Source organism: Cololabis saira, chromosome 6 (genome assembly GCF_033807715.1).
Source record: "Cololabis saira isolate AMF1-May2022 chromosome 6, fColSai1.1, whole genome shotgun sequence".
NCBI classification, from domain to species: Eukaryota; Metazoa; Chordata; class Actinopteri; order Beloniformes; family Belonidae; genus Cololabis; species Cololabis saira.
In genome coordinates, this window is record NC_084592.1 from 3,400,326 (window position 1) to 3,426,572 (window position 26,247).

Genomic DNA, 26,247 nt, shown 5'->3' on the forward strand with positions numbered 1-26,247 from the left:
TTCTCTCATGTATGATTTGACTTTTTTCTTTTCCAGAAATGTAACAACTAAAATTAAATAAATAAATACAAGTAAATAAATACATACAATGTTACATCCTAAAAAGATTGATTCATGGTCACCTTATAAGTGTAAGAGCAGATTTATTTTTGTTAAGAAGGTTATTTTGGTAATTCAGGGTTCATTATTTTATAAATATATTCTTTATATTCTGATGTAAATCAGGGACTATAATGACACTAGTCAGTTTATCTGTAGTGATTAGTCTGTTTTAGATTGGGCGGAGTGATACGCCACAGTACGGCACTAGGTGCTGTATTGATGTTCTAAAATCCTACACTGTTGAGGGACATTAAAGTACACTGGAACTCAGCAGAAGTTTCCCCGTGTTTATCCTACTCACCACCCCAAAAAGGTTTAATTTAATAAGGTAAGGCTTAACTCTACACCAGCCTTACATCAGTAAAAGTTCAGAGCTCTAAACCCCCAAGAGTCCCGTGATCGGGACCAAAACGGTACTAGTTTCTTCTGAGCGGAGGAACATTTTGGTCCGCGGGTCGAGGCGCGGTCGTTACTAGTCAACACAATAGATTAATATTAATAATCCAATATCGCGATACAGTTTGTCACCTCCACGACACGTATCGTGACATTTTTGTATCGCTAAATTTCATGGCACGATATATTGTTACACCCCTATTGTATTGTATAATTTAGATGTAGAAATTTGGATGAGGGAGATCTAATTAGTAGAGTTCCACATTTGATTATTTTAGCAGTTTTGTTGAGTTTGTGACTGGATCCTGAGCAGATTTTGAGAGCAAGAGGAAGTAAGAGGATGGTGGTCTGCTATTCCACTGCTCTTCTGAGCCGCTGCATCCAGACTCTGTAGCGTCTTTTTCTCCTAAAGCCGCGGTGCAGGAGTGTTTTTTCCAGAGAAGAAAATAGTTATGGGCAGTTGTTTTCTGTCTTTTTTCTTCTGGGCAAAAAGATTCTTCTAAACCGACACCATGGATTATATCTGAGACTGTAATGAACGATTCATCAAAGGTTCTTGAGCTGCTGCTGAAGCTCATTGGTCGTTCTCAGCTTGTTGCTAAGCAACCAACGTTATTGACACAGGAAGTGAAGAAGCGGGGAGACTGTTTAGCCAATCAAAATGCAGAATGAATCTAAATCAGAAACAATCTAAATCCATACAGTACCTGCTGAAATGAAGGCTAAAGGGGCATTAATGGGAGCATTTAAAATAATGTTTTTTAACCCTTGTACTGTGTTTGGGTCAAAATGACCCAATTCTTCTATCCTTCTTTCCTCCTGCCATGATCTCTCCTTCCTTCTTCCTTTCCTCTTTTCCTCCTTTACTCCTTTTTCTTCCTACCTCCCTTTCGTCATTCGTTCCTTTATTACCTTCTTTGCTTTTCCTTCCTGCTTTCTTTCCTTTTCTCCCTCCCTTCCATCTTTTCTCCCTTCCTTACTCCCTTTCCTACTTCCTTCCTTCTTTTCCCCTTTCTTCCTTACTTCCTTCTTTCCTTCCTTCCATCTTTTCTCCCTTCCTTCCTTCCTTCTTTTCCCCTTTCTTCCTTACTTCCTTCTTTCCTTCCTTCCATCTTTTCTCCCTTCCTTCATTCCTTCTTTTCTCCCTTCACCCTCCCTTGACCCAAAGACAGCACAAGGGTTAAGTAACTAAAAAGTTACTTTTCATAGTAACTCCTTGCTTTTTGGTCTAAGTAACTGAGTTACTAACTGAGTTACTTTTTAATGAAGTAACTAGTAATGGTAACTAGTAACTAGCACAACACTGCAGGTGACCCAGAACCATCAAGGTCTGCTGTAGCTTGTGTGTCCGTCTCTACATGTACATACAAGTACATAGAAGTAAACGGTACACTGTATATACTAGATATCCAGATGCTCTTTGTTTTGGTTTATGCTACATTCTGCTCCTTTTATCATATTTTTTGTGATGTCTATTTTAACTATTATTTAACCATCTTGTGTTTTTTTTCTAAAGTATTTCTTGTTTTAGTGTCTGACGTTTATCACAGACTACGTTTAAATGCATCAATAACCCTTTTCTAACCGGAATATTAGCAATAACCCTTTGAATAACTGGAAGTTGCTCATATTCCGGTTTTTAAAAACCTGAATATGAGCCCTGGGTTACTCCTTTTCTAACTGAATATTGGGTCATGTAAACACCAAACGGAATATCCCCATCAAACGGAACAGGAATTAGTTTTCTGCACATGTTCTGTTCACAAGGAATCCTGGTCTTTTGAGTCCAGGAAGTTCTTATAAACACGGAGAAACCAAGACCAGGAGGAGACTAATCACTTCATAAATGTAATGAAGGATATGAACATTTCTGCATTTGTAGACGGTAGAAAGTACCGGGATAGAAGATTTACAAGAAGGTGAGAGAAAAGTTGCGCAAAGCTGCATTTGTAGGAACTCCAGACCAGATCAAGCTCCGCTGGAAGACGCTGGAAAAGGAGAACTAGAGGGCCGAGAAACAAAACCACTTCTACTGGGCTGTTGATTATCCTCCGTGCTGCTGTTATTGTTGTTGTTTTGAATTTGGATACAGGAAGAAGAAGCAGAAATGACGGTAATTGTGTCATGATGTTCTCCGTGCGTCGCTGGTTTGATCCAGATATCCTGAATGATTAATCACCATGTAAACAGGGATAACCCTGTTAGCTCACGCATGGAAACACATTATTCCCAATGTTTCAGTAACCGGAATATTGACCTTAACCCCAGTTCTGACTGCATGTAAACGTAGTCATAGAGGGGAGGCCCCTCGATAAGCTCTCTCAGGTTTCTGACCTTCCAGCACATTTTCTTCTATGTTTTTTTTTAATTACTTTTTTTTTATTTTCTCTAAACGCATTCCATTGTATTTTTTTCTTTTTTCAAAAATGTGAAAATAAATCAATCTAACTCTCAGTTAGTCTTGCCCAGGACAATAGGCGGGTTTACAGCTCACCATCAGTGCTCCGGGCTTGGTTTCCTTCACTTTCCCCAGGAAGCCGATGTAGTAGAGGCAGAGGAAGATCACCATGACAACCAGGAGGACAGGAATCAGAACCGCTGTAACAGCACCCACAATAACACCTGAAAACACACACAGGAGAGTCTGAGTCTGGTAATGGGGCTGTCCTTTTACTTCTTATCAGTGACGGCGCTGGGGCACCGCCCCCATTCAAATTACAGGGAAAAATATAGACAGTACACATAAATGACGTAATAAAAAGTAATTATCACATCTGTGCACTCATAAAGTGTGTCTGACTTAATTTTCCAAGCCTTCCCATCCCATACTGGGTTTATTCAGAGTTGTTTTTTGTGCAGACAGAAATACATAGGTTTCAATGGTCAAATGAGTGTGTATTGTATGTTCTTAAACTTTTCTTCCATGTGACTTCATGCTGGTCTCTAATTGGTTACTCCAAGACTCTCCTCCGTGGCCAATCAGCGTGTTTTCTGTCATTCTTCATCCAATCTTAGTGATTCATGAGCTGTCAATTAAAGTCACACCCCTGACAGTGCGACTGTAACTGTCACTCACTACAAACGGAGTCACAACGACAAGACAGGAGACGATGGCAGCAGAAAAACTACATTCAGTTGTTTCATTACAAAATAATAATTTCACGATGCGTTCGCCGGAGGAAAAGAAGCTGATTAAGGATCTTGGACCGGAACAACCAGATCTATCAGCAAGAATAGTCCCCGGTAATTCACTTCCGTTGTGGCTTTTTTATTTGCGTGGTTTTTTTTAAATTTGCAGTAGGACTGCACGATTCTGGACAAAATGAGAATCACGATTTTTTTGCTTAGAATTGAGATCACGATTCTCTCACGATTTTTTTCCAATATAAAATTTATTGCACTTATTACTTTAACTTTGCAACAGCTGAACAAAAATATAATAACAATAAACATCTCTTGTCTTCTTTACACAAACCTTTGAATAATTTAAACAATAATAAAAATTTTGAACAATATTTGTTCCTCCCTGAGTTGAACACCCTTTCAGAAAGGGGACTTGTAACAGATCCTGTAGTTCTGAGGCAACAAATTATTCCTCTGGCTGCTTTTTGCTGTAATAGCTGACATTGAACATAAAAACAATAAACATCTCTCTTGTCTTTAAATAATTTTAACAATAACAATTTTAACAATATTTATGTGCAATATGTGTCAGGTGATGAGAAAGGTAGATGTTTCTCCAAATGTAATCCACAATCATTAACAAAATATAACAAACATGACAACATGATAGTTGACCATGACAGGACTACAACAACCTAGAACATAGGCCTAGTCCTTTTTTTATGCAGCCATCTTTAAAAAAAAAAAAAAAAAAAATTTTTTTTTTTTTTTTTTTTAAATCGTCGTCATTTGGAAATGAGATCGCGTTCAAGCATGAATCGAGATCGCGATTTTTTAACGATTAATCGTGCAGCCCTAATTTGCAGCAGCGTTTCTTTATATTTGCAGCGTTTCTTTTATTTGCAGCTGCGTTTGTTTTTATTTGCAGCATTTATTTTATTTGCAAAGCGTTTACTTTATTTGCAGCGTTTCTTTAATTTTCAGCAATGGCGGGTCTCGGCCACCGTAGGTATCACATTTGGAACAATTCAAGATCTGATCTGAGTGTGCATGTGTCACAGGCTGCTCCTTCCCAGACTTGGTGCCTACAGAAACCCGACGGCCCCTCATTTATTACACTTCTTATATGTCAGGAAAGAATAAATGCCCCTCCTTATCCCAGCTCTGGTCTCAGCAGGAGACGGGGCGGAGCAGGACTCACCCTGACTGAGCGGGACTCACCCTGACTGAGCGGGACTCACCCTGACTGAGCGGGACTCACCCTGACTGAGCGGGACTCACCCTGACTGAGCGGAACTCACCCTGACTGAGCGGAACTCACCCTGACTGAGCGGGACTCACCCTGACTGAGCGGGACTCACCCTGACTGAGCGGGACTCACCCTGACTGAGCAGAACTCACCCTGACTGAGCGGGACTCACCCTGACTGAGCGGGACTCACCCTGACTGAGCGGGACTCACCCTGACTGAGCGGGACTCACCCTGACTGAGCAGGACTCACCCTGACTGAGCAGGACTCACCCTGACTGAGCAGAACTCACCCTGACTGAGCGGAACTCACCCTGACTGAGCGGGACTCACCCTGACTGAGCTGGACTCACCCTGACTGAGCAGGACTCACCCTGACTGAGCGGGACTCACCCTGACTGAGCAGAACTCACCCTGACTGAGCGGGACTCACCCTGACTGAGCGGGACTAACCCTGACTGAGCAGGACTCACCCTGACTGAGCGGGACTCACCCTGACTGAGCAGAACTCACCCTGACTGAGCAGGACTCACCCTGACTGAGCAGAACTCACCCTGACTGAGCGGGACTCACCCTGCCTGAGCAGGACTCACCCTGACTGAGCAGGACTCACCCTGACTGAGCAGGACTCACCCTGACTGAGCAGGACTCACCCTGATTGAGCAGGACTCACCCTGACTGAGCTCCGGCAGGCTGGTGAAGGCGCAGGTCCAGGCAGAAGGACGCGTGTTGGCGTTACTACGAGTCTGTGTTTGTACTTGTACACAGTACTCCACAGCTTTCTCCAAGTTGTTGAGAACAACAGTCCGTACTTGTTTCTCTAACTTCTGAAAGTGCACAAAGGAGAAGATTTTTATTAAAATCAGTTCCAGACATGATAGCTGTGGGAGCAAGAGTTAGTGATCCAGCCTGGACATGGTGACCCACACAACCCCGTCCTAACCCTAACCACCTGATCCTGCAGAGGGTTAGGGAAATGACTGGCTTACAGCTTAAGAAAACTCAAATATCCTATCTCAAAAAATTACAATATTCTGGGAATCTTAATCTTAAACTGTAAGCCATAATCAGCTATATTAAAATAATAAAAGGCTTGCAATATTTCAGTTGATTTGTAATGAATCCAGAATGTATGACATTTTTGTTTTTTTAATTGCATTACAGAAAATAAAGAACTTTATCACAATAATCTAATTTTCTGAGACTGTCCTGTAGGTTAGAAGCTTTCTTCGAAATTATCTGGAAGAATGTGAAAATTACTCCTGATAAGTTCCTGCATTTGAGAAGAGTTGAGTTTTATAAAGAAATGTGTGTGTTGACAATGATGCCATGATGCAGTATCAGTTTAAACCACTGGGTGTCAACGAATCCAGAATGTATGACATTTTTGTTTTTTTAATTGCATTACAGAAAATAAAGAACTTTATCACAATATTCTAATTTTCTGAGACAGTCCTGTAAAGCATGAATAACTGATTTAATATTTGTGTTTTGTGGTAAGTGGCCGTGGTATAAGCGGGATAATGCCCTTCCAGGTGTACATTATCATAAATATTTAACATAAATATTTTATCATAAATACTTCACGTCGGACGGTTCACGCCCCCGCATCGTCCATATATTTATGTTAATGTACACCTCGTTGGGCATTATCCTTACATAATTATTAAAGAGTGTTTGACTTTTCATAGCCATAGTCCACACTCTGAAAGCCATTTCATGGAGCTCCCAGATTGGGACAGAAACCAGCTCATGATTTGTGCATCTGAGTAAAATCTGAGTAAAAGCAGAATTGATTTCTCACCTCCAGTCTTCCTTCTCTACCTTTCCGCCACAGGATTGTGAATGTAGGCTGGTAGAGCTTGTACATATCCTTGACCTCTGAGTGTTGGTAAGGCTGGGGCAGTGAAATATTGATCTGGAGACATGCGCCACAGCCTTCCACCGACACTTCTGCAGGACCTATTACGGCTGATGACAATTACAAAAAATAATGCTCCAATTACTATTACAACCCCTGTTGTCCTCACTTTCTGAATCAAATTGGTCCTTTTGAATCTTGGATGTTGACTTACTTTCCGTGAAAGGTTCGAAGGTGATCTTGGACATTCCAGACACGGTTCCGTTGTAGGAAGCTCGGACGGCCAAATGATATTTATACGATTCACTCTCCATTTTCATCTCTTTCATCTCAATCTTTGTTGAGTTAGTTAGGTCTGACAGGTGTGTCCATTTCCTTTTATCTCTTCTCCTGATTAAAGATACACACAGAACATTATTGTAGCCGTCTGATTAAGTTTGACAGATATGCCACCACATTAGAATTCATAAACAGTAAACCACAGGTCAGTGGTTGGCATTTAGCAGATGTTTGAGTGGAGCTACAAATACACAAGTCCAAGGACATCTCAGTGCATTTGAGCAAGGCCATCATTGGGCTGAACCAAAACGAACAAAAAAACAAACAGAAATCCATTATAAAGATTCAAACAAAACACCTCATATGTGGCCAAATTCACAGTTTGGTACATTCTTAAAAAGAGAGCACTGGTGAGCTGAATCACATTAAAAGACCTGGAAAACCACAGAGACAACTAAAGTGGATGATCACCAGAATTATTTCCTGAAAGTCTATATTTTTACAAAGGCAAATAAATGTAGCCTGCTTCTGCATGTGATTGTGTACAGTGGTGGGTTATTTGCAGAGCTGGGTAGAGGAGCCAAAAATTGTACTCAAGTAAAAGTACTGTTACTTCAGAATAATATGACTCAAGTAGAAGTATTTTATTTGTATTTCTCAGGGAGTTGGCAACCCTCCCTGCTGTAATTACAGCGTGTGCGTGTTTCTGTTCCTGTTTCCTTTCTGTCCCAGTCTCAGGCTCGGAGGAGTCTGGTCCTTTAATCCCAGAGCTGGTAGAGGAGCCAAAAATTGTACTCAAGTAAAAGTACTGTTACTTCAGAATAATATGACTCAAGTAGAAGTAAAAAGTAGTCATTCAAATAATTACTTGAGTAAAAGTAAAAAAGTACTTGGTGATAAACTACTCAAGTACTGAGTAACTGTTGAGTAACGTCTGATTTATTTTTTTAACAAAACCATTCAAACAGACAAAAGTACAAAATAATCATCTTCAGGCAAATTAAATCAATAAAATAATAAAATTAATTAAAATTAATAAAAAATAAAAAATTGATTAAATTAATTAATCTTAAAGTAAATTCAAGTACCTAAATAAATAATAAAATAAATAAAATAATAACAGAATAAAAAAATAAATTAAGCAGAAGTAGCACAAAATGTCCAGCCTTTGTACTTTTCTTTTTTAACCAGCAGAACTAGAACAAACATGAACTCATAGAAACTCTGTGTGTGTTTGAGTCTGTGTAAATGTGACAAAACATGCAAAAACTAACATTTTTCCCAAAGAATCACCCAGTGATGTCATGAGATTGACGCGTACGTGGATAAAAGGGATAAAAGAAAAGTAACAGCTCAACGTAGCCTAATGTAGCGGAGTAAGAGGAACAGTTTCTTCTTCACAAATCTACTCAAGTAAAAGTAAAAAGTATAGTGATTCAAAACTACTCCTAAAAGTACAACATTTGCCAAAACTTACTCAAGTAAATGTAATGGAGTAAATGTAACTCGTTACTACCAGCTCTGGTTATTTGTAGTAACAACCAGAAACGTGTCCAGGCGTGCTGCACCTCTCAGCTGATGCTCCAGCTGGGGAAGGTCCAGGACAGGAATGTGCAAGGTTTTCAATTCAAAATACTTTATTAATCCCCAAAGGGAAATGGATTCTCTAGTGGTTACCACTGCCGTCTCAAAGCTAAACATTTCCTGCTTTACATCCAGTTTGGCTTGTTTATTTTCCTCACGTCTACATCAGCTTTTTGAATGAACTTCTGTTCCCTCCCAAAATTCCACAACATGACTGTTGACTCTGGATTGCTGTTGGAATAGGTGAGTGTGTGTGGACACGCTGGAAACATTCACTGTACTAACAATACAGCACCAAAATAGCTCTGCTTCTCTCACTGGGCCACTCCAACCCTGTCGGCTCGTCCTGGACGGCTCTGAGATTGAAGCTTTGTTCAGCAGGAGGCAGAAGACCAAGTAAACACCGAAGGGACAGGGGTATTTCTGGCAACTTTAGTTTGTTAGTAAACTTTAGGTTTACTAACACTAACTAGAGGTTTAGTAACACTAACTAGAGGTTTACTAAACACTAACTAGAGGTTTAGTAACACTAACTAGAGGTTTACTAAACACTAACTAGAGGTTTACTAAACACTAACTAGAGGTTTACTAAACACTAACTAGAGGTTTACTAACACTAACTAGAGGTTTACTAACACTAACTAGAGGTTTATTAAACACTAACTAGAGGTTTAGTAACACTAACTAGAGGTTTACTAAACACTAACTAGAGGTTTACTAAACACTAACTAGAGGTTTACTAACACTAACTAGAGGTTTACTAACACTAACTAGAGGTTTATTAAACACTAACTAGAGGTTTACTAACACTAACTACATGTTTACTAACACTAACTAGAGGTTTACTAACACTAACTAGATGTTTACTAAACACTAACTAGAGGTTTACTAACACTAACTAGAGGTTTACTAAACACTAACTAGAGGTTTACTAACACTAACTAGAGGTTTACTAACACTAACTAGAGGTTTACTAACACTAACTAGAGGTTTACTAAACACTAACTAGAGGTTTACTAAACACTAACTAGAGGTTTACTAACACTAACTAGAGGTTTACTAACACTAACTAGAGGTTTACTAACACTAACTAGAGGTTTACTAAACACTAACTACATGTTTACTAACACTAACTAGAGGTTTACTAACACTAACTACATGTTTACTAACACTAACTAGAGGTTTACTAACACTAACTAGAGGTTTATTAAACATTAACTAGAGGTTTACTAACACTAACTAGTGGTTTACTAAACACTAACTAGAGGTTTACTAACACTAACTAGAGGTTTACTAAACACTAACTAGAGGTTTACTAACACTAACTAGAGGTTTACTAACACTAACTAGAGGTTTATTAAACACTAACTAGAGGTTTACTAACACTAACTACATGTTTACTAACACTAACTAGAGGTTTACTAACACTAACTAGATGTTTACTAAACACTAACTAGAGGTTTACTAACACTAACTAGAGGTTTACTAAACACTAACTAGAGGTTTACTAACACTAACTAGAGGTTTACTAACACTAACTAGAGGTTTACTAACACTAACTAGAGGTTTACTAAACACTAACTAGAGGTTTACTAAACACTAACTAGAGGTTTACTAACACTAACTAGAGGTTTACTAACACTAACTAGAGGTTTACTAACACTAACTAGAGGTTTACTAAACACTAACTACATGTTTACTAACACTAACTAGAGGTTTACTAACACTAACTACATGTTTACTAACACTAACTAGAGGTTTACTAACACTAACTAGAGGTTTATTAAACATTAACTAGAGGTTTACTAACACTAACTAGTGGTTTACTAAACACTAACTAGAGGTTTACTAACACTAACTAGAGGTTTACTAACACTAACTAGAGGTTTACTAACACTAACTAGTGGTTTACTAAACACTAACTAGAGGTTTACTAACACTAACTAGAGGTTTACTAACACTAACTAGATGTTTACTAAACACTAACTAGAGGTTTACTAACACTAACTAGAGGTTTACTAAACACTAACTAGAGGTTTACTAACACTAACTAGAGGTTTACTAACACTAACTAGAGGTTTACTAACACTAACTAGAGGTTTACTAAACACTAACTAGAGGTTTACTAAACACTAACTAGAGGTTTACTAACACTAACTAGAGGTTTACTAACACTAACTAGAGGTTTACTAAACACTAACTAGAGGTTTACTAAACACTAACTAGAGGTTTACTAACACTAACTAGAGGTTTACTAACACTAACTAGAGGTTTACTAACACTAACTAGAGGTTTATTAAACACTAACTAGAGGTTTACTAAACACTAACTAGAGGTTTACTAACACTAACTAGAGGTTTATTAAACACTAACTAGAGGTTTACTAACACTAACTAGAGGTTTACTAACACTAACTAGAGGTTTACTAAACACTAACTAGAGGTTTACTAACACTAACTAGAGGTTTATTAAACACTAACTAGAGGTTTACTAAACACTAACTAGAGGTTTACTAACACTAACTAGAGGTTTATTAAACACTAACTAGAGGTTTACTAAACACTAACTAGAGGTTTACTAACACTAACTAGAGGTTTATTAAACACTAACTAGAGGTTTACTAACACTAACTAGAGGTTTATTAAACACTAACTAGAGGTTTATTAAACACTAACTAGAGGTTTACTAACACTAACTAGAGGTTTACTAACACTAACTAGAGGTTTACTAACACTAACTAGAGGTTTATTAAACACTAACTAGAGGTTTACTAACACTAACTAGAGGTTTACTAACACTAACTAGAGGTTTACTAACACTAACTAGAGGTTTATTAAACACTAACTAGAGGTTTACTAACACTAACTAGAGGTTTCATAAACACTAACTAGAGGTTTACTAACACTAACTAGAGGTTTACTAACACTAACTAGAGGTTTACTAACACTAACTAGAGGTTTACTAACACTAACTAGAGGTTTACTAACACTAACTAGAGGTTTATTAAACACTAACTAGAGGTTTACTAACACTAACTAGAGGTTTCATAAACACTAACTAGAGGTTTACTAAACACTAACTAGAGGTTTATTAAACACTAACTAGAGGTTTACTAACACTAACTAGAGGTTTCATAAACACTAACTAGAGGTTTACTAAACACTAACTAGAGGTTTATTAAACACTAACTAGAGGTTTACTAACACTAACTAGAGGTTTACTAACACTAACTAGAGGTTTACTAAACACTAACTAGAGGTTTACTAACACTAACTAGAGGTTTACTAAACACTAACTAGAGGTTTACTAACACTAACTAGAGATTTACTAACACTAACTAGAGGTTTATTAAACACTAACTAGAGGTTTACTAACACTAACTAGAGGTTTACTAAACACTAACTAGAGGTTTATTAAACACTAACTAGAGGTTTACTAACACTAACTAGAGGTTTACTAAACACTAACTAGAGGTTTACTAACACTAACTAGAGGTTTACTAACACTAACTAGAGGTTTACTAACACTAACTAGAGATTTACTAACACTAACTAGAGGTTTATTAAACACTAACTAGAGGTTTACTAACACTAACTAGAGGTTTACTAAACACTAACTAGAGGTTTACTAACACTAACTAGAGGTTTACTAAACACTAACTAGAGGTTTACTAAACACTAACTAGAGGTTTACTAAACACTAACTAGAGGTTTACTAACACTAACTAGAGGTTTACTGACACTAACTAGAGGTTTACTAAACACTAACTAGAGGTTTACTGAACACTAACTAGAGGTTTACTAACACTAACTAGAGGTTTACTGACACTAACTAGAGGTTTACTAAACACTAACTAGAGGTTTATTAAACACTAACTAGAGGTTTATTAAACACTAACTAGAGGTTTACTAACACTAACTAGAGGTTTACTAACACTAACTAGAGATTTACTAACACTAACTAGAGGTTTACTAACACTAACTAGAGGTTTACTACACACTAACTAGAGGTTTACTAACACTAACTAGAGGTTTATTAAACACTAACTAGAGGTTTACTAACACTAACTAGAGGTTTCATAAACACTAACTAGAGGTTTACTAAACACAAACTAGAGGTTTATTAAACACTAACTAGAGGTTTACTAACACTAACTAGAGGTTTACTGACACTAACTAGAGGTTTACTAAACACTAACTAGAGGTTTACTAACACTAACTAGAGGTTTACTAAACACTAACTAGAGGTTTACTAAACACTAACTAGAGGTTTACTAAACACTAACTAGAGGTTTACTAACACTAACTAGAGGTTTACTGACACTAACTAGAGGTTTACTAAACACTAACTAGAGGTTTATTAAACACTAACTAGAGGTTTACTAACACTAACTAGAGATTTACTAACACTAACTAGAGGTTTATTAAACACTAACTAGAGGTTTACTAACACTAACTAGAGGTTTACTGACACTAACTAGAGGTTTACTAAACACTAACTAGAGGTTTACTAACACTAACTAGAGGTTTACTAAACACTAACTAGAGGTTTACTAAACACTAACTAGAGGTTTACTGACACTAACTAGAGGTTTACTAACACTAACTAGAGGTTTACTAAACACTAACTAGAGGTTTACTAACACTAACTAGAGGTTTACTAAACACTAACTAGAGGTTTACTAAACAGAAAGGTTTTAAGTTTAGTTTTAAAGGTGGAGGTGGTGTCAGCCTCCTTAACCCAGATTGGAAGTTGGTTCCATAGTAACGGTTCCTGATAGCAGAACGCCCGCCCTGCAAATCTACATTAATGATGGGTAGACTGGGCAGAGGGGAGCCCTCTTGCCCGACGGACGGTTTCCTCCAGATACACGCCGGACTCATGGAGGTGGAGGGTCGTGTGTCCGTCCATACCATTTGTCGGGGATGTTGAAGAGGCCTACATAATTAGATTTTTTGATAACAGGATTTCTGGTGGTTTCCTGGCTGCTATGTGTAGCCATGTATGGGTTGCTCCACACCTACCGTATTTTCGCGACCATAAGGCGCAACTTTTTTTTTTTTTTTTTTTTTTAATGTGCCGGGCGCCTTAAGAAACGGTGCGCCGTGTCTATTACCTGAATTACAGTAATGTCAGGTCGCCACCATGAGAAGGTAAAAAGAGAAGGGGTCGGGTGAAGCTGAATGAGACCATCCACTGAGCTGTTTAATGCGAAACAGATGATGAAGACTTTTAAGGATTTGCTTGATGTGTAAAGTGAAATAAAATACAATCAAACTAAGTTTTGCTCCGCTCTATTTAAATAAGCACACTTGTGTGTGAGTGTTCTGCAGCGCGCGTGTGTTTTGCATGTCGGGAACCGATCGCACCTGCCGTGGGTTTGCGGGTCCGATCGCCGCTTTTCCCGGGGCAGATCCGGCTGAAATGCCGGTGCTCTTTCCCCGGGAGCCCCTGCTACCAGTCCATGTGGGCTGCTCCGGTCCCGGCCGGTCGGAACCGTCCACATTCCCCGGTTAAAGCAGCGGCTGGAGCAGCGCGGTGATGCGCGCTGCCGCAGCCGACTTCCTGGTTCCCCAAGCGGGTCCGATGACCTGGTTCCCGGCCGCTTTAAGAGCAGAGATTTCTGGGGTCTGTCTCAGGTCAGATCAGCTTCACTCTCCGAGATTTGCAGCCAAATCTGTCGGTTACAAACCCGGTACCGGATCCCGACATGCGCGTGTGTGTATTCGCGGCGCGACACACAGATTCTCATGTATGTGGTGCTGGACTGGCGCAGCTGATGGACAGAAACTTATGGTGATTTTTAAAAGAAAAACTTTGCATAAGACGTTTCCAGCCGGAGTCATTATAAGGGTGAATGAAAAGAGGGGGCTGGATGAAGGGATGATGATCAAGAAGCCGAGACAGGTCTGGAAATTCGGACTGGCGCAGCTGAATTAACGGAGCTCCTGTCGGATACAAACCCCGGTACCGGCTCCCCGACAGCGTGTGTGTGTGAGCGGGTCCAGCGCGAGGGTCCCGGGACGCGGGACCCGGTCCGCCGCGGGACCAGCGCGGGGGGGGGGCGGACCGGGACCCGGGACCCGGTCCAGCGCGAGGGAGCAAACGGGGAGCGGGACCCGGGACCGCCGCGGTCGGGATTTTTAAAAGAAAAGCGTTCCCTAAAGAGACTTTTCCAGCCAGAGTGAAATGAAAAGGGCTGGATGGATGAGGAGATGATCAGTGGCTGAGACAGGTTTGTGCAGCAACCCGGTGGTTTTTTTAAATTCTTTAATGCAGAAACAGAATATGAACCTTTGAAGGGTTTGATTGATGTGAAAAGTGAAATAAAATATCAAACTAAGTTTTGCTTCTGCTGTATTTTTAGCGCGTGTGTGTTTTGCAACGCGTGTGTGTGCAGCTCCGTCTCCGTAGACGGCGCCTTTTGGGTCGGTGCGCCGTATGTGTGTTTTAAAACCAAAAATGACACACAAAACTGAGGGTGCGCCTTTCCACACAGTGCGCCATATGGTCCCGAAAATACGGTACATCTGTAGGTGTGTGTGTGTGTTAATGCTGCTGTCTTCTCCCCCTCTCCTTCCTCTTGGTTCCCTCCTCCACAGGCTGGCAGTCAGTTAGTAATCAGGAGGTTGGGGTTACAGTCCGTTAGCAATCAGGAGGTTGGAGTTACAGTCCGTTAGCAATCAGGAGGTTGGAGTTACAGTCCGTTAGCAATCAGGAGGTTGGGGTTACAGTCCGTTAGCAATCAGGAGGTTGGAGTTACAGTCAGTTAGTAATCAGGAGGTTGGAGTTACAGTCAGTTAGTAATCAGGAGGTTGGGGTTACAGTCCGTTAGCAATCAGGAGGTTGGAGTTACAGTCCGTTAGCAATCAGGAGGTTGGAGTTACAGTCCGTTAGCAATCAGGAGGTTAGGGATAAAGAGGAGGAGGAGGAAGTCCTCGCTCTCTCTGGGGCAGCAGTAGCAGGGGAAGGTTTGTTTTGTTTCCCTTTCTGGGGAACAGGTAATAAAATTACCTGTTCCCCAGAACATTTTTCCTCTGTCCATTGTTCTTTTTGGCCGGGGATCTCTATCTCCTTTTGGTTCATTACTTTTGGGTTAACCTTTTTCCTTGTTTATTGTCTCCCCAGCAAATTAAAAACAACAAATCAATAAAATTAGTTTGTCACCCTTGAAATCTTTGTGTGGTGTCCTTAATATGTTGTGGTCTCATTGAACCTAATTGTTTACTTTTATGAGGCCGTAACACTGGCATATGGACAAATTGGGAACCCGTCGGGAGCTATTCTGGCTCTTTCAAGGCTGCCTTGCACGTGTGATGGATATGTCGTGCTACCAACACCCAGACTTCAAATTTTACTGCTTCAATAACTAGAGGACAAATGCAAAAATGCAAAAACATCCGCCTTCACAGTGGAAAAAGAGCCGATCACGAGAAAACCCTTCCACTTCCTCTTCTTGACAGTGTTTTCAGCAAGTCTGTGGTCACAGCTGCACCAAACATTGATGGAAACCACCACCGTGGGTGAGGGGGGTGCTCGGCCCCAGAGGACAACGACAGAGACATCAGCACTGTGTCAGAGATTCCACTGAAGTACACGCTCAAGTAAACCACAGACACCGTGTTCTGACTCAGAACGGGTCTAAATGAAAGGTTGAGGTTGAGATGCCTGGAGTGCAGACACGAGTGAAAGGGCTGACGCGAGAATACACCTCCAGAGACATTAAAATAAAGCCGCATATCTGTTGGGAGGATTATAACGGTTATCAGAAGCAGGCCAGACAATGTGGAAGCTACAGTTAAAACGATAACCCAGTCATTTTCAAGTTTCGAAAAGGTGAAGCCAACATATGAATTGGGTACAAAAGAAACATCCATGAAGATGTTTGAGATGGATAGAGGATCTCCACTTTGTGAGAAGTGTGTGAGTACTTCACAGAGCATTTTAAAAGCTTATGCTAACCTATGATACCAACGTATCATTGATGTTAGATGCCGCTCTCAGAAATGGATCTAAAATGATTGTGCTGGAGCTGGGCCGGGATCCTCTAGTAGCCACCGGTCTGATAGCCATTGCATAGTGGAGTGTTAACAGCCTGGTTCTCGGGTTTTAGATGTTGCTCTGCTGCAACAGACCTGGCTTAAATGAAGCCTGATTTCCACCGAGCGGTTTGGTCCGGGGCAGTACGGTTGGCTACGTACTGGTAATAAGTAATAAAATGCATTACAAAATTATAGAGACTATCAATAAGGATCTGTGAGTATTGATATGAATAATCTGTGTCGGTATCAGTATTAATAAGAACCTAACCACACCCAGCCCTAATGGTGCCATGCAATGAGACCAAAATAGGAATGAAAAACATTGTTCAGAGACCTGTGGTGACGTCTCAGACACTTTGTCCAGTTCTGTTTATGTGTCTACAGTCAACCAGTCCAGCCTGCCCCTCAGCTCTATCCCCACAGGAAGCCCACAACACCAGCTCTAGTTTTCTTCCTGTATAATATAATATTCTTCTTCTTTCTGCTCCCTTTTCATTCACAATTTATGAACATTTGTGTTTGTATTTGTATTGAATTGTTTGTTTTATTTTTTGAATGAAATAAAGAATAAAATGAAATGAAATGAAATGCCAGTACAACTAGCTGATGTTTCCACGAACAACTACTGGCTTTGATTGACAGAAAGGGTGACCAAGAATTTCCCTTGGCCAGAGTAAAATAATAAAATAACTGACAGTTCTTTTCTGGCCCCCAAGCCTTCACAAATGATGGCTGTCGTTCAGATTAGTACCAGGCAACTTAATGATTTAGTTTCATAATGCAAACAATGTTTATTGAAAATCACCTTCTTGAAAACAATCATGTTTTTTCTTCATTATTTGACAGGAAGTAAAAAAGGATGTGAGACACAGAGAGGGTGCAGGAAACACAGAGATGGTACAGGAAATAAGTTATCTGAAAACATTAGTGTAAGACCAGAGGAAGCGGACTGAAGTGGAATTTCCCTGAAGACAGGGGAATTCGGGCATTTACAACGCAAGATTGTTATTTTTTTAAAGATTAAGCAGTTTCCTTAAGTTTCCAAGTTTATGTATTTGACATACAATCCAAAAAGTGTCAGTGACCCCAGCAAGAGAGACTGCTGATATAACCATCTATACTTCCTTGTGTGGACTTCAGAGACTGTGTCAACTTTGTTAATGTCTCTGATCTAATGGGTCATCTGCATAAAGGAGTTGCGAGACGTTACTCTCTGAATTTGAATTTTTAAAAAGTGGATTTGTGCATCTCTAGTTGTATCATGACAGTATATTAGCACTAGTTAGGTCACATTCATTGTAAACCGTGATTAAGGTCGAGCACAAGCTTAAGCCAGTCAAATGATCAGTGAGTGGTTTTCTTAGTATTTCATGCAAAGTATTTTGCATGAAATGAAGCAAGAACAAGGACGTGATTTCCAAAACCTAAGCTGGACTCCAGCAGCTCCCTTCCTGGTTTTCAGTCCCCTGCACTATGATCCCTCCACCTTCAACCAAAAAAAGCCACAACACCAGGAAAAAAGGCAGTACACACATACGTATCTACATGGACAATAGACAACATGAGCCAATTCTGACCGTCACATATTAATCACAGATCATGTTATCCAGTACAAATACCATGTACCTCGCACTTAAGACGTTTGAAAGTCGTTTGTTTACTTCCGTTGTGGGTTTTTTGGTGGTGGTGTGGCTTTTTAGGGTTGTTTGAGATGTCTCGGCCACTGTAAGCTTCAGCTCCATCCTGAGACAAGTCCAGCAGAAGGCAGCACAAAGGCCCAGTCCCAATCCCCCCCTAGTCCTACTTTTCAGTCGTACCCCTAAATGTTGTGCGTTCCCGTGAGGGTAGTGGTGTCCAAATTCCTCTTTGCATGTAGGGCTAGTGGACATAACGAGGGCTAGTGGACATAACGAGGGCTAGTGGACATAACGAGGGCTAGTGTGTATGAATCTAGCCCTTCACAGTGAGGGATTTCAGATTCTGACTCACTGACCGAGGGCCAGAAAAACTTCCCAGAATGCTTTACGTCATCATTTGCAGACTGAATCAAACAAAAAAACATGGCGGACATTTCTAATTTTTTAGTGAATAAAATCAATATTTTGAGTTATTTTCTGCATAAAAATGCGTTTTGATTACATTTCTAGCGAGAAATATATATTTTACTTTCATAATATTCACTCAGTGAATGTACATAATCACTCGCTTGCTCGTTGTTGCGAAGTTTTTTCAGATTTCGTCAGAATAAAGGCTGATTTATGGTTCCGCGTTACACCAACGCAGAGCCTACGCCGTAGGGTCTGCGTTGGTGTAACGCGGAACCATAATTCAGGCTTAACGTCCCCCCGCAGTCACCTGTAAACCTGCTTGTTACAAGAGTTTCTCCAGATGGCGCGGCTTGAATGGCCTAGATATTGTAGATTGATAATAGTATTTTTTTAAATTGTAAGTTTCCTTATGTGTTTGCGTGCTTTTGCCCACCTTCAATGTGAAGCTGGGACGTAGCAAGTGGTGTCCCAATCCCTAGGGAAGATTATAAAGCCCTACCCCTTGTGGCTTCATTTTGAGGGTGAAGTGGTAGTGAGTAGGGTGAACATTGGGATTGGCCCAAAGACTGGCTGCAGTTTCACCCTATTTGCCTGATTTGGTTTGAACTTTACCAGCAGCGGGCCAGTCCCTGCAGACTGTCAGGAGGAACCATGGACAGAAACTCAGAGCTAGCAGCTGAATACCTGGGGCTCTGAAGAACTCTTTCACCCCAGGGCTTTCCCAGGCCGACCTGGAGGACTCCCAGCAGCGGCTGCATAGGGACAGCAGCTCCAGCTGAGCCAGAGAAGGTCGGGGGCCGGCTGGCTAGTGGCACATGGCTGCCAGAGCTCTGCTGGAGCTAGGCTGGAGGGTTCAAAGTCCTTGTTTCAGATGAAGATGTGAATGAACTACGCTACACTATGAATTAAACTCTTAGCCCTGTAGCACTGACCGTCATCCACAAATTCCTTATATTCATGACAGATATACGTGTCAGCACCCTAATTCTGGAAGACCACCTGCTATAGATGGTGTGTAGATGCAAGTGGTTTAGGGCTGCAGCTATCGAATATTTTAGTAATCGACTATTTTACTGAAAATTCCATCGATTAATCGAGTAATCGGATAAAACATATTTTTGTTTAGTTAAAGAGAAATTATAAATATACATAAGATGTTAGATGTTAATTGACATCACTAAGACTAAATGATATAATCCAGTAGGTCCATGGCTGTGCATTTAAAAACCCTGAACTTACACCAGTCGACCAAATTCACTGCCTTCACTCAAAAAACTAAGGATCTTACCAAGAAATGTTCTTATTTCTAACCTAAAAATGCCATTACACCTGATAACACACATAACTTAAAAGGTTAGCTGTTTTTCCCACGTGTTTCAATTGAACTTTGCTTCCACCTGCCTGCGTACCCCCCCCCCCCGGTCATCCCGCTGCTGCTTCCACCTGCCTGCTGTGTGCTGTTGACGTCCCCGACCCCCAGTCTGGCCCTCGGCAGGAGGGTCCCCCCTTATGATCCAGGTCCTGGTCCAGGTTTCTACCCCCCCTTATGATCCAGGTCCTGGTCCAGGTTTCTTCCCTCCTAAAGGGGAGTTTTTCTTGCCACTGTTTGGCTTTAGGTTTTTCTCCCACTAGGGGAGTTTTTACCTGCCATTGTTTATGTAATAATTGCTCAGGGGTTCATGTTCTGGGTCTCTGGAAAGATCCTAGAGACAACTTCTGTTGTATTAGACGCTATACAAATAAAACTGAATTGAAATTGAATTGAACTTTCATTTGTGTCAAGCTAATTTTAAGTTCTAGTTAAGTTTTAAGTTAAAGTCTTTAAGTTAGAGTTTTGGCAGTGTTCAAAATAAAATGATGAGACCTGCTGTATTGGAACACATTTTGTTTTAGTTAAAACTGTAGCGGGAACAGATGTTTAGAGGAACCTATGTATGTACCGGGTTAGAGGGGGAACATATAGGAGAACGGACCAGAAGAATATAGAGGATTAAAAATAAAAGTTAAGCACTGAGCTACATGTGTCTCCCGTCTGGGCCATTGCAGACTCATTGCCTGAGCATGGCATGTTACAAAACAAACATATCCTCCTCTTTCTTCTACCTTTTTACGTGCGTGGCGTCAGCGCGTTATGCCGCATTAAACGTAGTCCGGGCGAAATACGATGCTTTGAGCTGCAAAATTAAACGATTCCTCGAGGCAGAGAAAATTCCTCGATCATTTTTTGCAATCGAATTACTCGAATTATTCGAGGAATCGTTTCAGCCCTAAAGTGGTTAGAGATGGAGTTAGTGTGATGGCAACCGGACACTTACTTCCAGGAGATCTTGTATTGAGTCCCACTGACGGTCCCGGGCCCCGGCTCCCAATGGAGGACGTGGTGGAAGTTGATTGAAATGACGCGAACATTAATGGGTGCAGGGAGGGACGAGAGTGCTGTGAAAAAAATGATAGACAAGTGAGGAATGAGCTCCAGAAACAGTGCAGGGATGCCTTCCACTGACCCAGCCATTTGTTGTGGTCACTTACCGGAATCCAGACACAAGAGCGGGTACAGAAGGAGGGGCAGGAGTACGGCGCGTACGTCCGCCCTAACCTCTGCCATGGTCATCACCTGCACCAACAACAGGAAGGAAGGTCAGTCTTCATGGTTTGTTAGTGTTTTATTTTTATTTTATTGGTTTAGTTCAGGGGTCGGCAACCCGCGGCTCCAGAGCCGCATGCGGCTCTTTAGCGCCGTCCTAGTGGCTCCTGGAGCTTTTTCAAAAATGTTTGACCATTTTTTTCTTCTTTTTTTTCTTATTTTTTCAATTTTTTCTTTTTTTCTCTTTTTATTTATTTTTTCTTCTTTTTTTCCTTTTTTATTTTTCTTCTCTTTTTCCTTTTTTTCTCTTTTTTTCTTCCTTTTTCCTTTTTTTCTTTTTTTATTTCTTTTTTTCTTATTTACCTTTTTTTCTTTTTTCTTCTCTTTTTCCTTTATATCTTCCGTTTTGCTTTCCTTTTTAATCTCGACATTTTTAACTTTTTCTCGAAATTTTGACCTTTTTCCTAAACATTTCGACTTTTTTCTTGACATTTCGACTTTTATCTCAAGATTGTACTTCAACATTAATGTTGACATTTCGACTTTTTTCCCGAAATATCAACTTTTTTCTCGACATTCCGACTTTTTTTCAAGATTGTACTTCAACATTAATCTGGACATTTAGACTTTTTTCTCAACATTTAATGTGGACATTTTAAAACATCTTCCCCCAGTTCTAACCAATATAGAAACATGCAGCATGTGTTGTCTTCATTCTAAGGCTTATAAAAGACTTTTCATTTTTTGCGGCTCCAGACATATTTGTTTTTTGTGTTTTTGGTCCAATATGGCTCTTTCAACGTTTTGGGTTGCCGACCCCTGGTTTAGTTGATAGGGACAATGCAGTTTAAACATAGTTTCAGTACAATGACAGCAACTGATGTTCTGCACATAGAGTTTATAGCTATTGCTAATTTGCAACTCCTGTCCCTAGTTGGGCTTTTCTAACAATAAAATACAATACAACAATATCTAGGACCTATAATACAAAATATAAAATTACATCTATTTAAAAACAATCACAAAATAAACAGTCACATAATCCCACAATCTCCACACATCATACACATACTCCCTCACTCATTCACTGCCTCTCAACACGCATCACAACACACACAGTAACAACATTTCAAAAGTGGGTACAATCCTGTTGTGTTTTCAGCCAGTTCTTAACCATGGATGCAAAGATTCTGCTATCTGATACCAATTTCATTTCATTCGGGAGTCCATTCCAGAGATGACCGCTCTTTACTGAGAAAGCTGATTGTCCGAATGTTGTTCTGCGGTAAGGTAATGGACAGTTACAGTTTGTAGAGCTCCTGGTGACTCTGCTGCTGTTTTGTCTCTGAATGAACACTGAGAGTGGCTCTGGGGCCACATTTTTAATACATTTGAAAAATAGTTTAAGAAAACATAAAATAATAAAACTGTCAAAGCTCAACAGATTATATTTCTTTAAAATGTTACAATGATGCCATGTCCCAACGTTATCTACAGCATCAGACAGCGCTCCAACTCCACTAGAAAAGAGCAGTGGTACAAGTACCCAACTATAAACAAGAAACAGTTTGGAGAGGACCGAGTCCAGTGCATCATGGGAGGAACCACAGCCATCTAGACCTACAGCAGCATAACTGATGATTCTGGCCCAGTCTCAATCCCCCCTAGTCCTACTTTTCAGTCCTACCCCTAAATTTTGTGCGTTCCCGTGAGAGTAGTGGTGTCCCAATTCCTCTTTTCATGTAGGGCTAGTGGACATAACGAGGGCTAGTGGACATAACGAGGGCTAGTGGACATAACGAGGGCTAGTGGACATAACGAGGGCTAGTGGACATAACGAGGGCTAGCCCTTCACAGTGAGGGATTTCAGATTCTGACTCACCGACCGAGGGCTAGAGAAAATTTCCCAGAATGCTTTACGTCATCATTTGCAGACTGAATCAAACAAAAAAAACATGGCGGACATTTCTATTTTTTAGTGAATAAAATCAATATTTTGAGTTAGTTTCTGCATAAAAATGCGTTTTGATTTTACTTTCATAATATTCACTCAGTGAATGTACATAATCACTTGCTTGGTCGTTGTTGCGTTGTATCTCGTCAGATCTCGCCAGAATAAAAGCTGATTTAAGGTTCCACGTTACACCAACGCGTACCCTACGCCGTAGGCTCTGCGTTGGTGTAACGCTGAACCATAAATCGTGGCTCTTCTCATCCCCCGAAAAGATTGGAGCAAATTTCTTAACAGGCGTTATTTGGATAAACTGAGCCCAGGTTGGGGATCTTAACGGTTACTTGAAAAAATATTAAAACTTAATAAAGTGGCATATTAACAGCCCTACAGCTGAAATTAAAACAGCTTTTAGCTCTGGGCTTCCTGATATGGTGTGACGTATGTGCAAACGTAACTACGCAGTCGCTTACGTACCCGAAAGTAAACCACGCAGAGACGTAGCAAGTGGTGTCCCAATCCCTAGGGAACATTACAAGGGCCTTACTCATTTTTAGGGCTAGTGGTAGAAAGTAGGGGGTGTATTGGAATTGGCCCTTAGTGATCCTCCAGGTTCAGCTAGCTCACTGGTCCCATCTGCTTTTATGGATCAGTATATCCGAGTTCCATCTGCATCCAAATGAACAATTGCACTATATACACTACACTATATGAAGATACACCAACACAAAACATAAAACTGTATCTGAACACACCACAAGACTTGGGGATCAATGTCCTATGGACAGATAATTCCAAGCACTCTGCTGTCACGTATCAACAGTCACGCACTGCCTTGGATGGGTGTGGATTTAGACTTTTGGACTTTATGGAATTGAACAATGATTCCAAACAAAGCTGTTAAATCTACATCAGAATGGCTCAAAAAGACAATCAAACAATCAAGGTTTTGAAATGTCCAAAGTCCAGACCTCAACCTGGGTTGTGTTTTCTGTATAACGACTGAAGATAGCATAAAACTAAGATAGTTTAGTAGGAAGCATTGCACTCTTGAAAATCTGGAGTCTGTTTCCAGAAAACTAAGAACAATGCGATCTCAAACCACCGTAGTTACCAGATATGTGTGGTTTGACTTTGGTAGCTGGGAATACACCCAAACCTCAATTTGTTATAATGTTATGTAGAAATAAGACAGTAGTGATGGTGAATTTAATTTTTACGTTATTCATATTTCAATCGCATACCAACCACCACAACATTATCAATAAAATCAAGTCTTACAAATGCATCAGATAGAAATGACCCCAAAAATAATAGCTTTAAGCATAGCACAAAACAAAACAGAATTAAAGCAGGGATGAACGGGCCCTCACGCTTGGAATTTGCACCAATTAAGGTCAAGTACTCAAAACCGAGTCCCATGACACCACCCATGACTCTCTATGTCAAACCATTCAAAAATTATAGCAGGAAATAGGGACAACCAATCAGAAGAAGGGGCAGGGCTAATTTTCACCAGTTATGGTCAAGGACTCAATACAGAGTCCGATAACACCACCCACATGTCTTTATCACAACCCGTTCAAAAGTTATGGCAGAGAAAAGTTTTCTAGGGGGCGCTGTTGAGCCGTTAGGCCACGCCCATTAATGCAAACCATGAAATATCACAATTATCGACAGGCCTGGCTTGCATGCAAAATTTGGTGACTTTTAGGGCACGTTTAGGGGGGCAAAAAGGCCCTCCTTTCGTCAGAATAAAGAGGAATAAAGAAAAATTCCTACAGATACAATAGGGCCTTCGCACTTACAGTCAGTACGTACACATGCAGCGATTCAACATGGTTGCAGATCTGATCAGATAATGACATGCAGAAGATTGGATCACTTGTCTGATTACACATGCTGTTCTGAGATCAGACTGAATCAGATTGAATAAACCACTGTAACCAGAGCATGGCTGACTCATACATACTCATACAGTACGTGCACTGAGTATGTAAGGGAATATATGACAAACATATTTTGTCTTTTTTTTTTTATCTCCTAGTCGCTGATACAAGAAATAAAGTTCCAGCAGATGTAAATAGAGTTCCAGCTGATGGGAAATTGGTTAGGAAAAACCTGCGGCTCCTAGGACCACATTATTTATTCATTTTTAAAAATATTCTACGTCATTTCTTTTCTGTTTATCTACTTAATTATTTGTAATTAATTTTTATGTTATTTGTTCATTTTGTGGTATTTGTTCTGATCAAAACGTATATACATTTCTTTTCCAACATCATAAATTGGTTGATACAGTGGTTCACAACTGGCTTATTCCGGTTTAACTGTACAACAGTACAGTGCTGGAGAATTTACTTTTTTGTTGTTTAGTTGTCAGATGAATGAAACTGTATTTCCCAGAGCAGCTTTAAGCAGACATATTTGAGCAACTATAAATAAAACATCGTCAACGTACTTCTGCATTCCCAGACTCACCTTTCTAAATATTTGTGTTGATGAACCTCCCATACCAGCATGGCAGCATGTCATCCATGCTGGTGACACAAGGACCGCAGTTTGGAACAACACAACTAAATGACGAAGCTACAGTAATTAACAGTGTTCTGGGCGGTAGTTTGGTGAAACAGCGACATGATACCTGCAAGGATCCAACTATGTTAGTCGCTGCTTGTTTTGGGCCAGTGGGACCTTAAATATGGGAATATCCCAAACCCTGAATGAAGTGAAAGAATGTGAGGATTAAAGGACCAGACTCTTCCAACCTTGAGACTGGGACAGAAAGGAAACAGGAACAGAAACACGCACACTGCTGTAATTACAGCTGGGAGGGTTGCCAACTCCCTGAGAAATAAATAAGGGCCACCTCGTCTGCAGGGCCGGCCGTGTACATGCAAACATAGTAGCACAACTTCATGCTGGGAGATTGTTTTCTTTTCTTTTGTTTGCCCTGATTTGCTTTGATTTTGACTATATTTATATATACATATAATCAGTACTGGAGTTGAGGGGGATGAAGGGGGATG

At 40.3% G+C, this 26,247-nt stretch overlaps 1 protein-coding gene across 4 annotated transcripts in view; it reads right to left on the reverse strand.

Annotated features, from left to right (window-relative positions):
* LOC133445696 (interferon gamma receptor 2-like) overlaps positions 1 to 26,247 on the reverse strand; it is a 37,847-nt gene that overhangs the window by 9,896 nt on the left and 1,704 nt on the right. For 3 of the 4 annotated variants that reach the window (XM_061723055.1, XM_061723054.1, XM_061723053.1), the window contains exons 1-6: positions 21,213 to 21,484; positions 20,999 to 21,119; positions 6,945 to 7,120; positions 6,674 to 6,840; positions 5,543 to 5,696; positions 2,993 to 3,120 (exon numbers count right to left, since the gene is read on the reverse strand). In XM_061723055.1, coding sequence (XP_061579039.1) covers positions 2,993 to 3,120; positions 5,543 to 5,696; positions 6,674 to 6,840; positions 6,945 to 7,120; positions 20,999 to 21,119; positions 21,213 to 21,294 — 828 coding nt within the window. In that variant the 5' untranslated portion in view covers positions 21,295 to 21,484. Of the gene's footprint in view, positions 1 to 2,992; positions 3,121 to 5,542; positions 5,697 to 6,673; positions 6,841 to 6,944; positions 7,121 to 20,998; positions 21,120 to 21,212; positions 21,485 to 26,247 lie in introns of those variants that run through there. The other variant, XM_061723052.1, reaches the window with a different exon arrangement.